General features: G+C 37.2%; 1 protein-coding gene across 7 annotated transcripts in view; it reads left to right on the top strand.

The window, feature by feature from the left end:
- Positions 1-19,423, top strand: part of RAPGEF2 (Rap guanine nucleotide exchange factor 2) — a 194,276-nt gene that overhangs the window by 76,778 nt on the left and 98,075 nt on the right. For all 7 annotated transcript variants that reach the window (XM_063421782.1, XM_063421779.1, XM_063421778.1 and 4 more), the window contains exon 4: positions 7,722-7,805. In XM_063421782.1, coding sequence (XP_063277852.1) covers positions 7,722-7,805 — 84 coding nt within the window. The remainder of the gene's footprint in view (positions 1-7,721; positions 7,806-19,423) is intronic.

The raw sequence follows: 19,423 nt of genomic DNA, 5'->3' as shown, positions 1-19,423 counted from the left end.
AGCTTAGACATGTTTGACATCCCAAGGCACTTCAAGGCTAATGTCTAACTCTGGCAATGATTATTCAGTTAAAACAATAAACTACCTATAGCTCTCAGCATAGAGGGGATAACCAAAATGAGCAAAGAGAAACAGACAGATTAATCTGCTGGAACAGTATCCTATGGAGCATAAGCTTCCGGAGCAGTGTTCTTTGGGATTTCTTCTTGTGTAGTGCTTAAATGTCTGAAAGAGCTCTCAGTTCTGACATGTCAAATTTCCATTGTGTCTGTTTCTCCCAAGTAGAGACCTGGGAACATGAGCAACGTCTTTGGAATTACTCTGCTTACTTTCTGGAGTTTATTCAACTTTGAACAACACTGAGTACAATTACATGAAAATGTAATACGTACACTTCAGTTTGTAACTTCTTTTATCTAAACAATTACAAATGTTATAGATTGTAGGATGATGGTATTATATCCAGGTTAAATGTAAGTCTTGAAGGAATCCTTTAGTGGTTGCAATCTTAAAGAATTGTTGTCTCCATAAATCAAATGAACTTTTTCACAACCAGAAATTGTTCTTGCTGAATTCATGGCCTTTTTATGATGTAGCTTGAAAATGGCTCTGAATGGAAAGCAATTCTGGATGTTGATGAGTTAAGTTAGGGGTCCTTCCAGCATCTGGAGCTGCTGGAAGTCCAGTGTTGGCAGGAGAATGACACCTCTGTTGCTTAGGTCTCAGGATAGACACAAGTGCAAAAGGAATGTTAAGCAGTAATTATATGGAGGTAATTTCCATGCTTGTTTCCACTGAGAACAGCATGGCACTTAGCTTTTTTCACATGCTGCTTTAAAGGAGTTGGCTGAGAAGCCAATGACCAGAAGGTGGGCAGAAGAGCAAAAACTTTTGTTTAGCATGTGATTTCAAGTCCAGGTACTGAATTTTGCACTGAAGTGATGTGTTATTTGACAGAATTAAAGCATGTTTGACAACATTCATCACAGAGACCTGCAAATTCTTGCCTGTATGCTGTACATACTTACGACGTTCATTAGCTCAGTTGAACCTAAGTGAGTAAGCATGTGCTGAATATGGTTTGTTACTCCAGAGGTTTTAGTAGTGCTGTGTCTCATTTTGATGGAGAATGAGAATTAAATGGATTGCTTATTTTAAAATCTAGCTATTTCTAAAGAAGTCGTAAAGGAAAGTGAAGTTTCAGGACTTGTTAGGATAGACGAAGACATTACAAATGGCATAGATGTTTGAGATTTATTTGGCCTTTCAACAAGTTGATTTAAATCTTTATTGTAGCTGAATATTTTGGAGGGTTTTTCAGCACCTGAAGTAATCAGGAAATCTGAAAGCTAGAATTGGAACCCTCTGTGCTACTGTAGACAGGTGTCTTACAGAATTGGTATGTGTGGTGGACATGTTTTCTTGTGAAAAATTTCTTTGATGTGCCATTAATATACAATTCAGATATATAGTTACAAATGTGTAGTTGCAAACATGCAAGCGCTGCTATTGCTTTCTATAGAAATAAAATATTTATAATTAGAAAATAAAACTTTAGTTTTAAGTAGTGAATTTGTAGCTACTTGCTGGTCTGGTAATGAGAAGCTGCCCCTTCTGAGGACATAAGTAGATCCATAGCATGAAGAGTTTGGTACAAGTGCTGGAGACTGTGAGAAAGTCTGCAAACTTCTTGGATTTAGTCAGTCTGGAGATTTATAAGCACTTCTTGAATTTTGAACTTTGAGTCCCTCTGAGGTCTCAGAGAAAACAGTCATATGCTAGAACATGTGAATGCCTCAGTCTGAAAATACTGTCTAAGCTCATCAGTGCTGACAGCCTGATGATGTCATAGGCCATTGCATAATTACTCAGTTGAAGTGTCCAGACAGAACGGTCAGTGACAGCTATGAAGTTTCTTTGCATAGTTCTGTCTTCATTTTTTTGTGTAATTTTCAAAGCAGAAAGGTGTCCTGTCTGGCTGCAGGTTGTAGTTGTGTTAAAGTACTATGTGAAGGAAGCTGGACAGGGAAACACAATGGGAAGGCATTGCTATCTAGTTTATGGCTTTCTGTTTCTAGCTCCTGAATTCCTGTAAATCAAGGTCTCTGACGTTTTGGAAATTATGTATAGGTTCCCCAGGAAATCCTCTGCTCTAGAGTGTGCTACAATACAAAAGTCAAGATTTCAAGCAGATTTATTCAAATTTTCTTCAATGAAAGTTCAGATTATGAATAAAAACTGCACTTGGGTGGCTGTTTTGGTATTGGCTTTCAGTTTTGCACCCTATAAGGCTGCAGCTAGAACCTGAATATTCTGAAAACTTCATCAGTAGGTAGCTCTATCATAGTAGTTACAGCAGAAGAACATTAAATCTCAGTAGTGGAGTCCTTTTGTTGTTGTTTCTGCAGAACACAAATCTTATTTTCGGGACAGAATCAGTGTGTATTGATTTTGCTGTTCTCACTGCCCCTAATGAGTGACTTTGGGATTGACTTCATTCTGATTCTCTGCAATATAAATTGCTTGTGTCATCTGACTTTCTTGGTAATAAATCTTGTTTTCTGTAACTACGGAAAGTGGATTTCTTTGCTGCTTTTGGTAGGCTGTATAACTTTTAACCGTCCTACATTTCATCCACATGAATATCCGGAACCGTAGCTGAGCTGAAGAAAGATCCCAAAACAAAAAACTTTCCCTCAGTCTTAGATATTTGAAGCAATGTATTCTGTCACTTAAGGCCAACATGTGGAGTAAAGTCATGCCTGCAAAGGTCTGTGTATACCTGCTTGGAAATGTGCAGGTGTCAGTAGTTCCTGATTTCAATTATTTCTGCTCCCACTGTGTATATGGCCCTGCAAGAGTGGAGGGAGGGTGCAGAAAGGAATTCAAAACTAGGTAGGAAATGCTGTTTGCCTGGATTAGGTGACCTTTACTTTCAGCCTGATGTGGATCATGGAATCATTAAGGTTGGAAAAGGCCTCTAAGATCATAGAGTCCAACCAGTAGCCCAGCACTGTGAGGTCTGCCACTAAACCCTCGCACATCTACACATTTGTAAAATACTTGCAGGGATGGTGACTCAAGCATTTCCCTGGGCAGCCTGTTCCAGTGTTTGATCACCCTTTCAATATCCAATCTAAACCTCCCCTGGGGCAACTTGAGGCTGGTTTTGTTTGTTGTTTTGTTGTTGTGTGGGTGGGGTTTTTTGTTTGTTTGGTTTGGTTTTGTTTTTTTTTTTCTTTTTCTTTTTTTTTTTTTTTTCTTTTTTTTTTCTTTTTTTGAGGCTGTTTTTTCTTTTCCTATGGTTTGTTTCCTGGGAGAAGAGGCCAACGCCTATCTTGCTACAGCCCCCCTTCGGGCAGTTGTGGAGAGTGACAAGAGTGACAGCCCTGAGCCTCCTTTTTTCCAGGCTGAATACCCGCAGCTCCCTCAGCTACTCCTCATAGGACTTGTGCTCCAGAGCCTTCACCAGCTCTGTTGCTTTGTGGGGTTTTCACTGCACTTCAGTCCCCTTGTGTGACAGCTGCTGCTTCAGTGGTTGTGGTGATGCTGGACAGCAGCGGCATCCTTACTAAATGAGTAATGGAAAAGATTTTACCTCTGCAGATGTCTTTCCTTTTTACATCAGCTTGACTGACAGGTGTTATGAACCCTCCCCTTAACTCTCCTAATCTGAAAAAACCCCTGTGTCTCTTGAAGGATGCCTTTGTGGAAAGGTCATCAGCATCAATCCCACCTCAGCTAATTCATGATGAAGTGCTTACATGGACTTAATGCCCTCCTGCAGACCCAGTCAAGGCAGTGTCCTGTCTGCAATAAAGCCTTTTAAGAGCAATTTGCTGTTGTCTCTTCGGAGAAGAAGTATCTTTAGGACAAATAAACTTTCTAGATTCTTCTGTGGACTGCTAGGGGTAGGCACTATTCTAGCAGTGAAAGAAAACTTTATAATTAGGCTTATTCTCTAGAATTCAGTTTTAATGTTTAAAATAAAATGTTAAATGTGAATGCAAAGAAAACCTTTTGAATGTGAGTGTTCTCTATTGGGTGAAATGGTATTTGCATGAGTCCTCAGGTGGCCTGAAGAAGGACTTACATAGTTCAACATCAGCTTCTTCTATCAGTTTTTTCTGTCTTTCATTACAGGCACAAAAGTCCTGAAGAATGCAAATGCGTTGTTGATGAACAAATGTCAAGCATAGCACAGAAAACATGGAAGCTTGATTAAAAGCCACATGGTGTTTGAATAGGATAGTGGAAAGCCCAGAATCCTTAAAATGAAAGAAGTGCACGTGTTTCTTGTGACAGTACTGTCTGGCAAAAGCTGGCTGCTAAATGGCTTTGTTGAGGCTTAATTCTAATCAACTGAGAGTATAGCAAGTGTTAAAAGTGCAGGAGTCAAATATATTTTCATATGAAAGAAACAGATCAGTGTTTCATTTGCACTTTTTTTCTGAGAGAAGCATGTGGGTTCTGGAGAAAGGAATGTGTTTGCTGTACATGTGGGATTTTTTTCAGATGCTTTGCTCAAGACTATATTAAGACACTACTAGTTGTAAAAATGAAGAGAATTAATACCCTATCTGTGTTCTTGAAGACTGTCTTGGAAATATTTATGATGTTTTGGCTGACACTGAAAGTTTTAGAAGAATATAGAGTATATTTCAGGGAAGATACCTTGAATACAGACACATTCAATAGTAATATTCCACTACTGTGACACAGCAATATTGCAGTTTTTTAAAATTTAGATAATTGAAAGTGTTGAGCTCAGTAGATATGCATGATGCAAATATCTTAGGGCTTAGAAATTGTCAAACTGAATTGTAAAAATAAAACCAGTTATTAAGTACACATAAAACAAAGGGAAAACAAATCCAATTACATGGTATTCCTCAAGTTTGATTTATTTTTTAATCAGTTCTTTCAGCTGTCAAATGAACAGATGCTTCATTTGATTATATAGAAACTGGATAAAGTATGATGTTCATGACAGATAATTGAGAAGGAGCAACAACTTTTGAAGAGCCAACTTGCAGAGAAAGAGAATAAACCTGTGAACTGGCAAAAAAGGAAGAGATAAAGCTGAGTTGGATGATTAACTGAGTGAAAAGTCATGCTGTGTGTGATCAAATAATAAATTCAAACCACTGCAGTTGAATGCATAATCATTCTAGGTGTTTGTTAAATGATTCAAAGGTAGATTCAAAAGTAGCCTTAAGAATTTGCATATTGAACATACTGACTGCTCGTGAAAGCCAGTAGCTGCTTTTCTCTTTGAAGTTAAAAGATCTCCAATGAGAAGAGATAACTGAAGCCCCTTACAAACAGGTGATTTGAGAGAGGATTTCAGAAAGTTAATAGCTCTTAAAAGAAGGAAAATAAAAGCTTGCATGTTAGTAGATTGGCAAAAGTTAAAATACTTTCTATTGGCTTTTTTCTGCTTCAATTATTTTGTCATTGGAAATGCCTTTCTGGAACCATGAGAAGATCTTTTAGATTACTTTTGCTTTAGAATTATAAAATCTGTGACCCCAGGTTATGTTCTATCAGACTACACTTTAATACTTGGTAAAACTGCCAGTTTTGAGGAAAAGGAGAAAAAAAACCCACCCCCAAGACCACAAAACCTGTTATGTAATAAAATAATGTGCCATAATCCACGTGGAAAAAATATTATTCACATTCTAGTACAGTTACTTCCCAAGCAATTGGGAAGTCACTTTGTCTATATCCATTCCAGAAAATTTCTATTTCAAAAACTTTTAACTGTGCTAATTAGTCCAGATTATTTGTATGTAGAATGACAGCTATTAAAGAACATAAATAAAAACGTCACAGACGTTCAGCAGCAGTGCTGTTGTATGCCTGTCAGCATGGGACTCGTGGGGAAAGAAGGAATGTTTAAAGGTGTGTAACTCAACTCAGGTGCATGTTGATGTTTTTAGGAATGATATTTTTGTTGGAAGTGCTGATTTTCTTGAGTTTATCTGCTTTAAACTGGTTCTCTGCACTTATGCACAGTGTTGATTTTTATAGACCAACAAGTTTGAGGGTGATACAGGCCCATGTGAGAAGCAAGCGAGGCACATTTCAGAATAGGCAGCTTAGAACTTTTCAGCTATGTGAATCAAAATGCTGTTATTTTAGCCGTGTTGCTGTGCTATTGCACTATTTTCTATGGACTATCAGTATAAAGAAGTACTCCTGAAATCTTGATTTTGAAGATGTTGTCACTTGTCTGGTGTGTGTGGCTGACCAGCATCACTTCACTGGTCAGGACACTGGCTGCTAGAAAAGAAATACAAGCTCCATCTTCTTTTTCAGCCCCTCTGTTCTTGGCTGCAGATTACGTCCCCTCAGTTTCCTCTGCTAATTTTATGTGTTTCTGTCCTTTCTCTCATATTATACAGTAGAAAATGTAAATGGAGATTGGATGGTTTGCTCTCAGCTCTTTCCAGCTAGCACATTTTTTTTTGAGGACTATTGTGTATGTACTTCTTAAATTGTAGTTCTTCAAAGGAAAAATACACTGCCAACATGTACATTGCCTACTGAGATTTAAGATTAGATTTTAATACTATGCTGTCGTCGTTGTTAAAAGATGTGGGCTGTTCTTACTTGAAGTAGACCTAGTTGTTGCTAAAGACTTGAGACATATAATTTAAAAAAATGAAGGTGCTACAAATTAATTAAGTAATCTGCATCTCTTAATGTCACTAGGGATGTGGTTTTCGATAAGAATGCTCATGCAGTTCATAACTCTGAACTCCATTAGTCTTGAATTCAATGAGTTTCTTTGGAAGAAGCAGGAGTGGTAGAAACTGAAGTTCAGTAGAGATTCTCAGCACTCACTGTCAGCATTCAATGAGACTTCTATTGCAGCTGTTTCTAGTAACATTAATCTATTTTACTTTCCTGTTCAAACATTTGAACTCATCCAAAAAGAGTCTAAGCATATGGAAAGGATTTTGTATTACTCGAGGAGCAACATGTGAATCTACAGTAGAATGAACTGTGCCTGGATGACAAAGTCTTTCTCATCCAGTTCTTCTACAGGCTGAGAAGAGGGAAGAAGAAACTTTTTGCCCCTTTTGTTCAGAATTTATTCTGGTGTCAGGAAGAGACATGAAAGGGGCAGTGGTTAGCAGCAGCAGATAATGATGACTGGCAAATCTGATTTAGGTTTACCATCTGCAAATGTTCCTGATGGTCTCTTGCCTTGTAGAAAGGCATGTTGATGCAGAAAGGAAAATTTCTGTCATGAGGAAAGGGTTGAGAAGACGGCTAGTATTGGGAAAGGATGCCTTTATTTATAGAGGGAAAGATGGTACAGCTCTCCAGCAAGAACTGAAGAACTATCATTCTTCTTCAATGCATTCAATAGAATACAATACAATACAGTATATTTACTGTAGCTTGGCTTCCTTTAATCACTTACAGTTATATTTAATTTGAATTGGGCTGTTACCAAATGGATACATAGATAGATAGATGCTTTTAATAAAGTCAAGTAAATTAAATTAAGCATTCTAATAATGTATATATTTGCAGGTGGAAATAAGAATTGTTTAATGGAATGATTTTTTAAATAATTGAATTGTGTGTTCCATAGTTTGGAACATTTTTTCCTCTTTGATGTTCTTTGTAGTGCAAATTTGGTGCTGCTGTGAGTAGTTTAAATCAAGGGTTTTAAACTGTGTCATCTTTTTTTATTATTCCAGCCCTGATGATATTGGTACCTGTTGGTATATCCTGCTATCTGGTTCAGTCTTCATTAAAGAATCCATGTTTCTTCCAAGGAGCAGGTATGTCAGCTATGAATTTACTGCATTCTATATTTTAAACATAAATCATGAGATATAGAGAATTTTTGGAATTGAAAGGTAGTGTTTTTATTTAATGTCCATCTTTGTGGACAGATTCCAGCTGTCCAAAGTGTCATGCCAAAGATGATGTCGATTTCAAAAACAAAACTAATAAAAACCTGACAAATGTAGTGAAGCCTCTTGTGAGAGTAATCAAACTTCAAACTGTAAGATGCAGTAGAATTTGGATGTGGATGTTTTCCTTACTGTGCACAAGTATTTGGTCCATGTTTTAGCACATGGTTAGATCATGTTACTGCAGGTTTTGCTGCTTTTCTGTAATGTGCTTCATACAAGTGGATTTTCAATGAAGAACGGTTTCTTATGTAAAAAAAACGTTTGAGTGTGAGTAACTCACAGTTTATATTGCCCCAGTTAAAAAAGAATGGAGCTATAGAAAAAAATGCTTGTTATTTCAATGATTTTAAAGTGACTGAGCTTGATCATTTCAATGGAAGCAGAGCAGAATTATTTTAAAATGCTGGTTCGGTGCATATTCATTCAGACAACTGTAAAAGGCTCCTTTGAAGTATATGGCATATAATAAAATTTGTGAAAGGCAGAATGAAAGAATGACCTGTCTCTCTCTGATTAGTATCATGATAATGAAAGCACTGGGAATTTTTTAACAATTTAAGTGGGAAATTACTTAATGGCTACTCTTGGTTGGCATATGAAACATTAGATCTTCAAATTTTCCTTCCAGTGAGAGAGAGAGCAGTGTAAATCTTGGGACCTCCATTTGATGATGGTGGCATTTTCTTGATGCAATCAAGTGTCTTGTGTCTGTCATGCTCTGCTGAGAAAAAGGTTTATTAGATGTGTCATCTAATAGTTCATGCTAAAGGTGCAGAACTGATTATCGGAAAAAGTAGCACAACAACAGATTATAGGACCCCTACTTCTGGACGAGTGAAAATGGTCCCATGTGTCATCCATGAGCAGACAGTGCCAGGAAGAAAGCTGGTAGGAAGTGCTTTGTTTAGATACCAGGAGACAAGATATATCTGAATTAATGTAGGGGGGTTGTATGTAGTCCATGGCAAGAATCTTCTGTTCCTCTGAAATACAGCAATGCTTGTGCCTCACTCACTTGGACACTTGAAAAGAGGTGTTATTTAATAAGATAAACAATGAGCCTGAGACTCTTCCTCGGAGAATGAACAGAAAATTTCAGATTCTGTGACCATAAGCAGAACATTTAAGGGCTGCTCCTATGCAGAAATGTGTAAAATGACATCTGGGACACAGTGTCTGATACCTTAGTGAAGTACAGGCATGGAAGTTGGCATGAGAATGGGTTTTGTAGTTGTGGATGAAGTCAAGTGGATGTCAAAGCTGGTGTCTTGGGAAGCAAATGCAAGAGAGACCATTTGTTAATTAACAAAGATGAAAGCAAAATAAGGAAACTTTAATTATATAAGATAGAAAGTATTTCAGGAGAGTAAAACCAGAGTCATTCTAGTGAGAGGCTTTGTGCTTAGAAGCTATAGTCATTAAAGGGTAGGTGAGGGCCTCATTAAAAATTAGGACAAGGTTAATCAGGGTTTTTTCTTTGTAAATGAGTAAGTTGCAATTGGGCTTTAAATAAGAAACTTGGCAAAAGTGAGGAGGCATCCAGGTTAAATTTCTGATTTGGAATAGTGGTGGCTAATAAATGATTTATTGATTTATTTATTTAGTAAAAAATTGGCCTGAGAAGAAAGTTCAGTTTTTCAGCTTTATTTATGCTGCCAGTGAACTGCTGGGAGAGAATTAGCAAACTGCTCAGCTATACATACTGGGCAGAAGAGACTGATTAGCAGAAATACTAAAATAAAATTTCACAGTGCTCAGAAAAAAGGGCCTGAGACCTGGAAAAGCTGCTGTCCAGAAAGAACTGATAAGGTGGTATTCTGGAATCTAAAGATTTGGTTTGCTGTAGAAGTTGGTTTGCTGAAACTAGCTGTTTGCATATACAGGGAGTAACAATTTCAAGAACCTTTTTGAGTGTTGCATAATTCCTGCATCTTGATGTCCTATTTACAATTACTATTAAAATTAACTGGCTGTGGTTTAGCAAATGGAGCACATCCTCATGTATCACTGACATCAAGTGATAAGAAGAGACCTAAACATTGCAAACTAGAGATCATCTAATTTTGATTTTGTTTGTCATTTGAGTAAACTGAATTTGCAGTAGTAAATTAATATTTACACTATTTTAGTTTGGGGTTTTTTTCAGTTTAATCCATTATCTTTGCCCATATAAAAAGCCACTAGGATATTATTTTGCAACATGTGAAGCCTGTGATTTAGAGAGCAGGATGGAGCCAAGAAGTCTGTGTAGGAGCAATCAAATATGTAGAAAGCAAGAAGTATGTGCCTTTCTCCAAATCTGATTGACTCAGAAAATTCTCATTTACCTTTCTTTTCCCAGAGCTGAATGTAATTCATCCGTAAGCATCTCACCATCCAAAATGCCTCTTTTTTTTTTAACCCCACTTTAAAACTATTTTCTCTTTTTTTGTCAGCCTGTGCCATGCAACTGAAGCAAATCCCTTTAGACAGGTTCTCTGGGCTGCTGATCCTGCTCAGACTGAGGTCTTCCCCTCACCTGTCCACTTGATCTTAAGCTCACCTTCACTGAGTGATGGCTGGGCAGTGGCTGACCCAATTTAAAATGAGACACACGTTGTCACCCCACCAATTCCGGCTCTAGCCCACCCCCTGAATTTCAAGAGCATTTGCTATTCTTAGATTTCACTCATCTAGAATTAATAGCTTTACATGCCAGAGCAACAGTAGTATCTCTGGGTAATTTAGACAGACCTAGTGGACAGATCTGCCTACAACCTTGCACCGTTTTTCTCAGTCCTGTGCAGAATTTGATCTTACTCTTAACTTTGTGGCAGTTGGGACGTGAGTCTGTACAGAACAGCATAGAGGGCTGTCACTAGATTTGTGCTGACACTTGCAAGTACCTTAGTGCATTTGACTGCATATGCTCAGCATATTATTTGCATTTGGGTCCTCTATTAGCTGATTTGCTTGCATTAGTTCTAGATACAGCATCCTCAGACTGGTTGCTGAGTAACACTGGAAATGCTCTTTTGTTGTGTATGTTATATCAGGTAAACTTACTGTATTTCTTTCCTCCAAATCACTGTGTTCATGACTTTCATTTCTAGTGTTAAGATACCATTTAAAAATCTTTCACTAGAGACCCTAGATTTGGCAAATAGTTAATGTATAGTTGGGGAAGAAGAATATTTTTAAAAATATTTAAAAAATATCCCCTTCACTTGCCATGAAGCTGTGTGCAAGTGTAAGAAATGACCACATCCCTGCTTCTGCACTGCTGTGGCTTAGGAACAGCACACCCTAATTTACTGCCCTCCCCCCTCAGGGACACTCCCCCAAAACAGACACCTCTTCCTCCCCTCCCCTCTCTGGTGGGATACACAAAGGCAGAGATCAGGAGCTGGGATAAGAACAATTTACTGGAAGCAGTGATGAGATAAGAAAGATGAACAGTAACAGCAGCAATGCTACTAAAACCTATGTAAATAAAAAATAGTACAGCAGTCCAAAATTAACAAGCTTTGTAGTGTATGAGATATGGGCAAACAACTACCTGTTGAAATAGTTTGAAATGAGTGCCAGAGCTACCTATTTTTGACAAAGTTTTATAATGTACTGGATGACTTGTAAAATTACTTTGTAACTAGCTACTGGACGAGTCTTAATTCCAAATTTAAAAAAAAAAGAAAAAAGAGAAAAAAAGAAGTTGTTGAAGATGGGATGTTGGAATACATGAAGTCCTAAATTGAGTATTTAGCTTTGGAAACTTTAACATCTAAACCAAGTCTGTTCTTTTCGAAAATAGCATGAGCTATTTCTTGGAAATAGCTAGGAAATTTTATTTCCCTGTTGTACTACAGTTTAGCTTGTATTTGTTCAAATTCCAAGCCATCAGATAGCAAACATTGTTCATAAGGCTGGATTTTATTGTCTTTAATTTATTATTTTGGGAAAATATACAATCCACGGATTTAAAGAATTGTGCTCTGAACAATTAAATCTGCCATTTTTTTGGTGACATAAGGTAAACTTTATCTTGTTCTCCTGTTTAATTTCTGTGAATTACAGTGGTGAAATTTGACACTTAATTATGAGGAAGATCATCCCTCTTCCCTTCTACCCCTTTTCTCCCAATCTTCCTATTAACATTTACAAACGTCTTCCTTTAACATATCAGATATATATTATGTTAAACTAAACATTCCTTAATTTTTTCCTCCCACCATGACCATCAAGCTAGCACAAGTTAACATTCAGACCCCTCATCATTTCCCCAAGCATCTGTACCCTGAAGTAGTTCACATGGTGGAATGAGATTTATGTATGAACTCCAGAAAATAAATGAGCAGAAAATGCAATTCCCTGAGGGCTGCCCTGCTCTCCTGTGTTTTCACATGGCCACTGACAGCAATTATGTGACATTCCCTCAAAATGTCCTTTGAAATGGGCTCCAGCTTGCCTTGGCCTACTCCATGCTCTCAGCACATTTAGTCATTTGCCTGGACCTCCTGTGTGGTTTTTGTACCAGAACTTTGCTCCTAGTCTAGACTCCACTGGGTTCTTTCATGTTACCTCAGTGGGAGCTGCAGGACCTAAAGGTCTCCTCGATCTCCCACAGCTCGCCTCTCCCACTGCTTGCTCTTGGCCTCCACAACCAACTTGCTCTTAGCAGTAACAAAGAGAAAACTGCTGGGCAGTTTTTCTGAGACTATTGGCTCTGGTACTCAGGGATCTCAGCTTTTCCCCTAGAATGCTTCCAAGGCCATCTGGGTAGTGCTGACTTGCCACCCACAAACCTGGCTTTACGCTTGGTTTTCACTGCTTGCTCATCTTCTGCTTCCTTGCTGCAGCCTCTTTTCCTTCACTGCTGCTATATCCAACCAGTTCTCCCCTCACTGCCTTGTATGGAGATGGAGAGCTGCTTTCCCTTTGGCAGATTCACAGATTTTACATGCAGGAGCAATTATTTAAGCTTTTTCCTCTAATTAAAAGATTTAAGTTTTGAAGGTGAGAGGACATCTGTTTTTCACTATTTTCAAAATTAAAAGGGATGTGTATGTTTAAATATTGATGGTTTAGCCCTCTGGTCCTTCCCATACTAAAACAACTTAAAAATGGAATGGAATGGAATAGCTAATCATACTGGAGAGTCATTGAACAAATTATGGACTTCTTTTGAGTGTGTGTGTAAAGCAATATCAAAATTCAGTTTATACAGAAATGTTTTGTCTTCATCCAAGTGTATCCTCATTAACTGATGAAAGTAATCTTTCTGGATAAAATTTGTGAGGGATTTTGGCAGACCTTTTTATTTTGCCAGGTAATGAATGTGAATGTAATAGTGCTGGAGCAGTGCCTTTGGCTATCTACATGTATTTATACAGCTTTATGTATCTGAAACATACTTCCTAGTTTTTGTGATGTCTGAATCATACTATTTTGTGTGGTTTACATGTATCTAACTGATGGTGTGTTTATATTCTGAATACAGAATTGCCTTTGATTGATCTTTTGAGTCAGTGAAATTATGCTGATAGCTTTAATCACAATGATAAAATCCTTCTCTCAGTTTGACTCATATATTTGCAACTTAGTGTTTATTAATAATGGCTATTACTGGCTGAAACCTATGAGATAACAGAATGAAACTGGGATTTTAACTGAGAGTGATCAGTATACACAAATATTTAAACCATGACAAAATCCCCTAAAAAGGGATTTTTTTCTTCCCCCTGAACAGGAAACAGAATTTTAGAACAATGGACTTCTGGGAGTTTCAGAGATACTTTTGGGAACTGCTAGTTTAGTTGTTTAAGCTGCAGAGGGGGTAGATCGAGAGCTGTGTGGAGTTTATTTAGCTTTTTCCAGGTTCTGAGTTGCTTACGGCTAAGGATTTGCAGCATTGGGATGGAAACATCAAGACCACACACTGGATATTCCTAGAGAAAAATAACTCCCCAGGCTATAGTTTCAAGTCTGTTTAAGAAGTTACTTGGAAGTGTATGCTTTGGATTTAGCTTGTCCTTGGAATTCTCAGTCTTGAATAGCAAACTTTTCTAGTTTTGCTGCTGCTGGATTTTCCTGTGACCTGTTTATTTTTTTAGTATGTCCGTATCAAGCTGGTAGTGTTCTCAAGCCATGCTTAGAGCCAGGTGGGAAGGCATAGAGTATGATATTGTTGTGGGCTGACCCCCCTGCTGCCTTGTCCTCTGTCTGGTTTCAATGCCTTGGTTCAGCATATCAGTCCCATGAATTGAAAGTGAAGCATGAAGGAGTGTGATCTTAGGCTTTAATCTAGGAAAGACTGAGATCATAAGCTGAAGGAGGCATTTGGAAGAGGTAGTGATGTCAGTCCATTTGTGATTGTGTGGCTATCATGAATTACTCACATTGAGTTTTAAATAGACATTGAGAAATAAGCAGTAGTTGCTTTGTACTGTCTGCATTTACCCAAAAGACTTCATTTGTCCTTTTGGATGGAGATGTTTACTGTTACCTGCAAGCAGAAAATTAGACATATCACAGCATGTGTGACTGTGATTACTTACTGAGACTCAAACTCATAGAGAAAATAAAGTCTTGCTTACAAGAGGTAGCATATTACTGGGAGTGCCTGATCTGGCCATCTACCTTGAATATGCTAATCACCTGTAGGCATCATGGTCAGTATTACCAGTGAAATCCATCACTCACTCCTGTGTGTCATTGCAGGCTTCCTTGTGAGGTGCTGAGCTCCTTGAGGGCTGGCTGGCAGGCAGGGCGTGCAGGGAGGATTCATGTGAGTCTGACTTCATCACTTCAGACACAGTCAGCTCTGGCTGTAGCTGAAGTAGCTGAGCCATAAATTGATGGGTCTTCTGATGTCACCTGCTATTCCAGTAAAATCTGTGATTCAGAGCACAGGCTACCTGTCACTCAGAAGTGCCCTTAGAGTTTGAAAAAAATGCCATACAGGTTTCTTTGAATATGAAGAGTTAAAAATATTTTTACAGCTAATTTATCCTTTATCCTGTCCATTTTCTGTTCTGCTGTGTAATTGAAGAGTTCATTGAGGTCTGAAACTGATCAGGACGGTATCTGAGGTGTTGGGAAAATAGAAGAGGAGACAATCCCCAGGTGATGAGATTGGCTGGTGTCTGGTGTTGTTCCTGTCATATTTCAGTGCTTCTGGAATTTTGTTTTTGCAGAGCTGATAAAATGTTAAGGGACTTAATCTATTACACTGGCATCTTTTGAGAACAAAAATAGAAATTCAGCGTTGTGTGTCTGGTGTTACCAGGCTTTCTTCCAAGGTTGTAATGACAAGATAACAATGAAGCCGAAAGTGTCAAATGACCTGAATATGTTTTCAATGAGCCTGAGATGTTTTGATTCCGCTTAAGAAAAGGGAGGCTTTCAGGGATGGAGGTGCTCGTGGTAGGGGAAAAACAGACTTCAGGAGCTCTCACAAATGCAAACTTTATACCAGATTCTAGAAGTATATACATAGGGCTAAGAGACTTCTGTCTCTTTCAATGTGAAAGACCTGATGGGCTTGAGAAAGTCTGGATCACCTGCTGGTGCTCAGGAGCCATTTGGAGAATGTTCAGAAGAATTTCATTATGCTTTCTATGGGGTAGACACTGTTAATTGCAGATTCAAGAGATTCCTGGGTTTGGTTTTTCATTGTTTCATGCATAGTAATTGTAAGCTGAGTCAAGATGACACTTCTTGCCACTGTCAGTACATTTAAAATAAGAAGTTAGGCTTTTCTTACATTGTTCTTTATTCACTTCATTGGTGTTTATCTTCCCCATTGAAACTGTGGCTCTGTGAAAGTACTTAAAAGTTAAGACTATCTACTGTAATGAAAAAATGGCACTTGTGATATAGAGCGTAGAAACAAAGTACATAACATTAGAAATCCAGACCATTGCTTTTATGGAGAGTTTTGCCTGTGAACCAATTGAGGTTATTTTTTGCCTTTATTATACAGATTAAGTATAATGAAAATTTTTCAGTGGGATATTGCCAATGAAAAACAAAATCTGAGGTAACATGGGCAGTAGATTTTATCTGTGTAAGCATGAATCTTAATAGCTCAAAGTAACTGAGAAGGACCATAAGGAAAAAATAAAATTAGACAGAAGAGTTTAACAACCTAGATTCATGGGGTATAATTTTATATCAGAAAGACAGGAGAAGAAAAGAGAAAATCTTTTAAGGTAGCTGATAAAGGAGACATGATCTTTGACAACTCTGACTGATACCAATTCTCAGATCCCATTTATTTATATCTTAGAAAGTTTGGGTTAAAAATTTGACTGATTTTTGAAAAAAATATGCTGGAATGGTGGTGTTTTTTCCCCTCCTTCCCTCCACCTTCCCGGTCTGGTTGCAAAAAAGATTAATTCAGGAAAAAAGTGAGTGCTCTTAGTGGAAAACTTTGTATTCTCACTGTTGGAAAATTTTGATGCTGTTTAGTTGATTACCTGGTTTCTAAGATTGGTTGCTGCAGTAAAAGCTGATCTTGAAACAGTATGGTTTCATTGCTGACTCTTCTTTTTAGTTTATTTTGTGCCTCACTGGCTAGAGGCACCTTTCTAATCCCAGCATTAGGGTCTCTAATGGAGCAGGTCACAATTTGAAGGCATTGAGAACAACATCTAAGCAATCTTGGAAACATTGTTCATTTTTGCTTTTACTGCTCTTCTATACATTATAATTATGTGATATATATTATTTCAACAGTACTCACACTGGTATTTTCCTTCTAAAATTTCAGTTTTGATTTTAATATTAAAAAGCTGTTTTCTGAAATTGTAATAAATTGCTTGCATACAAATGGGGATGTGGGGAAAAAAATTGAGAACTCCTTCTGAGAAATAAAGGAGGAGAAAATTCTCTGTGTGATAAAGGAAATGGTTATTTAAAGGTAAGTGTGAGACCTATTGCATTGGGGTACCTGCTACTGCTTACATTGTTGATTATAGGTATCTATCTGAAGAAAACAGTTACTTTTTCACAATTGATGTTGCAGCTGATGAGGTGATCTATTATGTAATATAGTCTGTCTGATTCAAGATTTCCTCTGATTCGATTTAATAGTACTTTAAGTTTTGAGTTTTAGTACAAACCTGCTAAGCATCAAAACCCCCTTCAGTTACTTGGGAAAACTGCATTATAGGGTTCTTGCTGAGGTCAAAAGGAAGACCCTACTTGTTTTATGTGCTCTCAGGATCTCTGGACAAGTTTTATAAGTGTAATGAACTAAGTAATCTGGTCATTGCTTACCTCAAAATAACAACAAAAGGAATTGTGTGCAAAAATAGCATAAAAAATACCAAAATGAGAAGTTATACCCGTGTGGAGAGAGGGGACAGAGGACACTGCCTTTTCTTTGCCTCATATGAACCTCTCAGGATCCCAACTTCCATAAACTTAATTTTGCTGAAGGACAATCTTGATAAGCTCAAGTAATGGTATTTACTTATATATTTGGAGGACTGTAGAATAACTGAAAGAAATTAGAATTATTGTTTTGATTCTTAGCATGATGCATATGTAATTCTTTCACAAATGGTCTTTTTAACAAAGTGTTGCTCCATATTGTAGAAGATATGAGAATGTCTGAGAGTTTTCTTTCAGTTGATACTAAAATTTTCAAACATTTCTGAAAAGCAAATCCAGGGATACAAGACATAGTATAACATTTTAAGTGGGGAATAATTTATTTTTTAATTTATAATATAAACAGCTAAAACAAATTTGTCACTATTACTCCCCTAGTTTACTTTGTTTATTCATTCACAAGTATACAAATTTATCTTGAATACTGCTTTGTACACTAATAGATTTATAGAAACCAGTTATTGAGGTAATGTGTTTAGCTCTCCATGTGAATGAATTAGTTGTATCGAATGAGTTAGGTGTGTGTGCGTGGAAAGTGTCAATGTATATGGTCTTGTTTTACTTCCAAAAGCCTAGATGACATGTCAAGTTATTTTAGTGATTTAAAAAACCTGACAATTTATAATACCTTAATTATGAAAGTCTCTAGGGGAACTTAAAAATGCTTATTATGTATTTTTCAATCATTTAGAAACCAGCATATAAAGTCTTTGTATGACATTGGAAAAATAACTCCTCTGTCCTAATGAATTTCATGAATGTTAATAAGCCAAGCTGTGTTTAGACAAGGTCTTGCCTCTTAAGTAATGTTTTCCAACAACTTCTCATTCTTTGAGACCATTATGTAGATATTGTGATGTCACAGTGATCTCCGTGGCAACACAGGCGTCATTAAGATGAAGCATAAGCAAAGCTGTCTTTATTCAAACCATTTATTTATTTGAAAGAATAAGAAAAAAAGTAGGTTAGGAAAAAAACCTTCCCTCTTTGGATGTTTTCCGAGATAAAATAATATGAGAACTTCCAATTTAAAAAAAGGATAATTTTTCCCAAAGGAGGATCTATTCCCAGGTGTTCTGATGAGGTACCTGCCTTCTAGCTTTCTGTACTAGAGATATTGCAAAGCTGAACTGCTGCAGCAAGCTAAATTTGTTGTTGCCTCTGCTAGCAGGTTCCAGTTTTGTTTGTTTATATAATTGTATATTTAGCCTTTGAACACAGATCTTGAATTCAACAGAAACATGCCACCAAAACGTTTCTTTTGTGTAGTGTATATAAGAGGGCCATAAAGGAACACTAAATGGTATTCTTGTCTGAAAGTACTCAGGATCACCTGCTGCTATAAAGACCCTGAATGTCTACCCTTTTTACAATAAATTTGGAAAACTGTTTGTTATTCTTAAAAGCACTTTTTCAGATGGGCTTTTTAACTATTTTTCATCTTAACATTTTAGTTTTGATGTTACATTATGAAAAAATGAAAGCAACAAATGTGGAACTTCACACAGTTACTTAATTTTTCTGTCTAAACTAGTCAAATTTTCTACCATATTCACTCTTGTAACCAGGTAAAATTTTAAAATTAACCTCATTTTTCAAAATAGTAGTCTGTTCTAGAAGAAAAACTTTGTGAAGATCATAAAGCTTATGTTTCAGGGTTGACTGAGGGGACTTCCTATGGAAGCAAACGTCCAGAATCCAGCTAATTTCAAATCATTCACTGTGGGTTTTCAGGAACTTCTTTTGAAGTGCTTTCAGTAGTCAGCTATAAATGAGCAGATTAATGCAACCTCTGATCTGGGTTGCATTTGCATCAGAATTAAATCCCTCTCAGTATTACGTAGATAAAGCACTATAGTCTGTCATCTGTAAGGATGCTAACTAAAAGTGTTCAAAATACTGAAGAGGTTCATCAAGGTTTTCAGCTGGAGTTTAACTTCCACACATTTTTATGAGGAATTATTTAAGGCATTAATTTACTATAAATGTGCTCATTCTCTAATTTTAATATGGTCTGGTTAGTCATCAGGCATTCTCTCTGTGTGGCTTGCTGGGTTCTTCGCACCCTCCTGCTGCAGCAGAATTATTATCCTTGGCACCATGAT

This window comes from Prinia subflava, chromosome Z (genome assembly GCF_021018805.1).
Source record: "Prinia subflava isolate CZ2003 ecotype Zambia chromosome Z, Cam_Psub_1.2, whole genome shotgun sequence".
NCBI lineage: Eukaryota > Metazoa > Chordata > Aves > Passeriformes > Cisticolidae > Prinia > Prinia subflava.
This window is presented reverse-complemented; position numbering and strand designations above follow the sequence as displayed.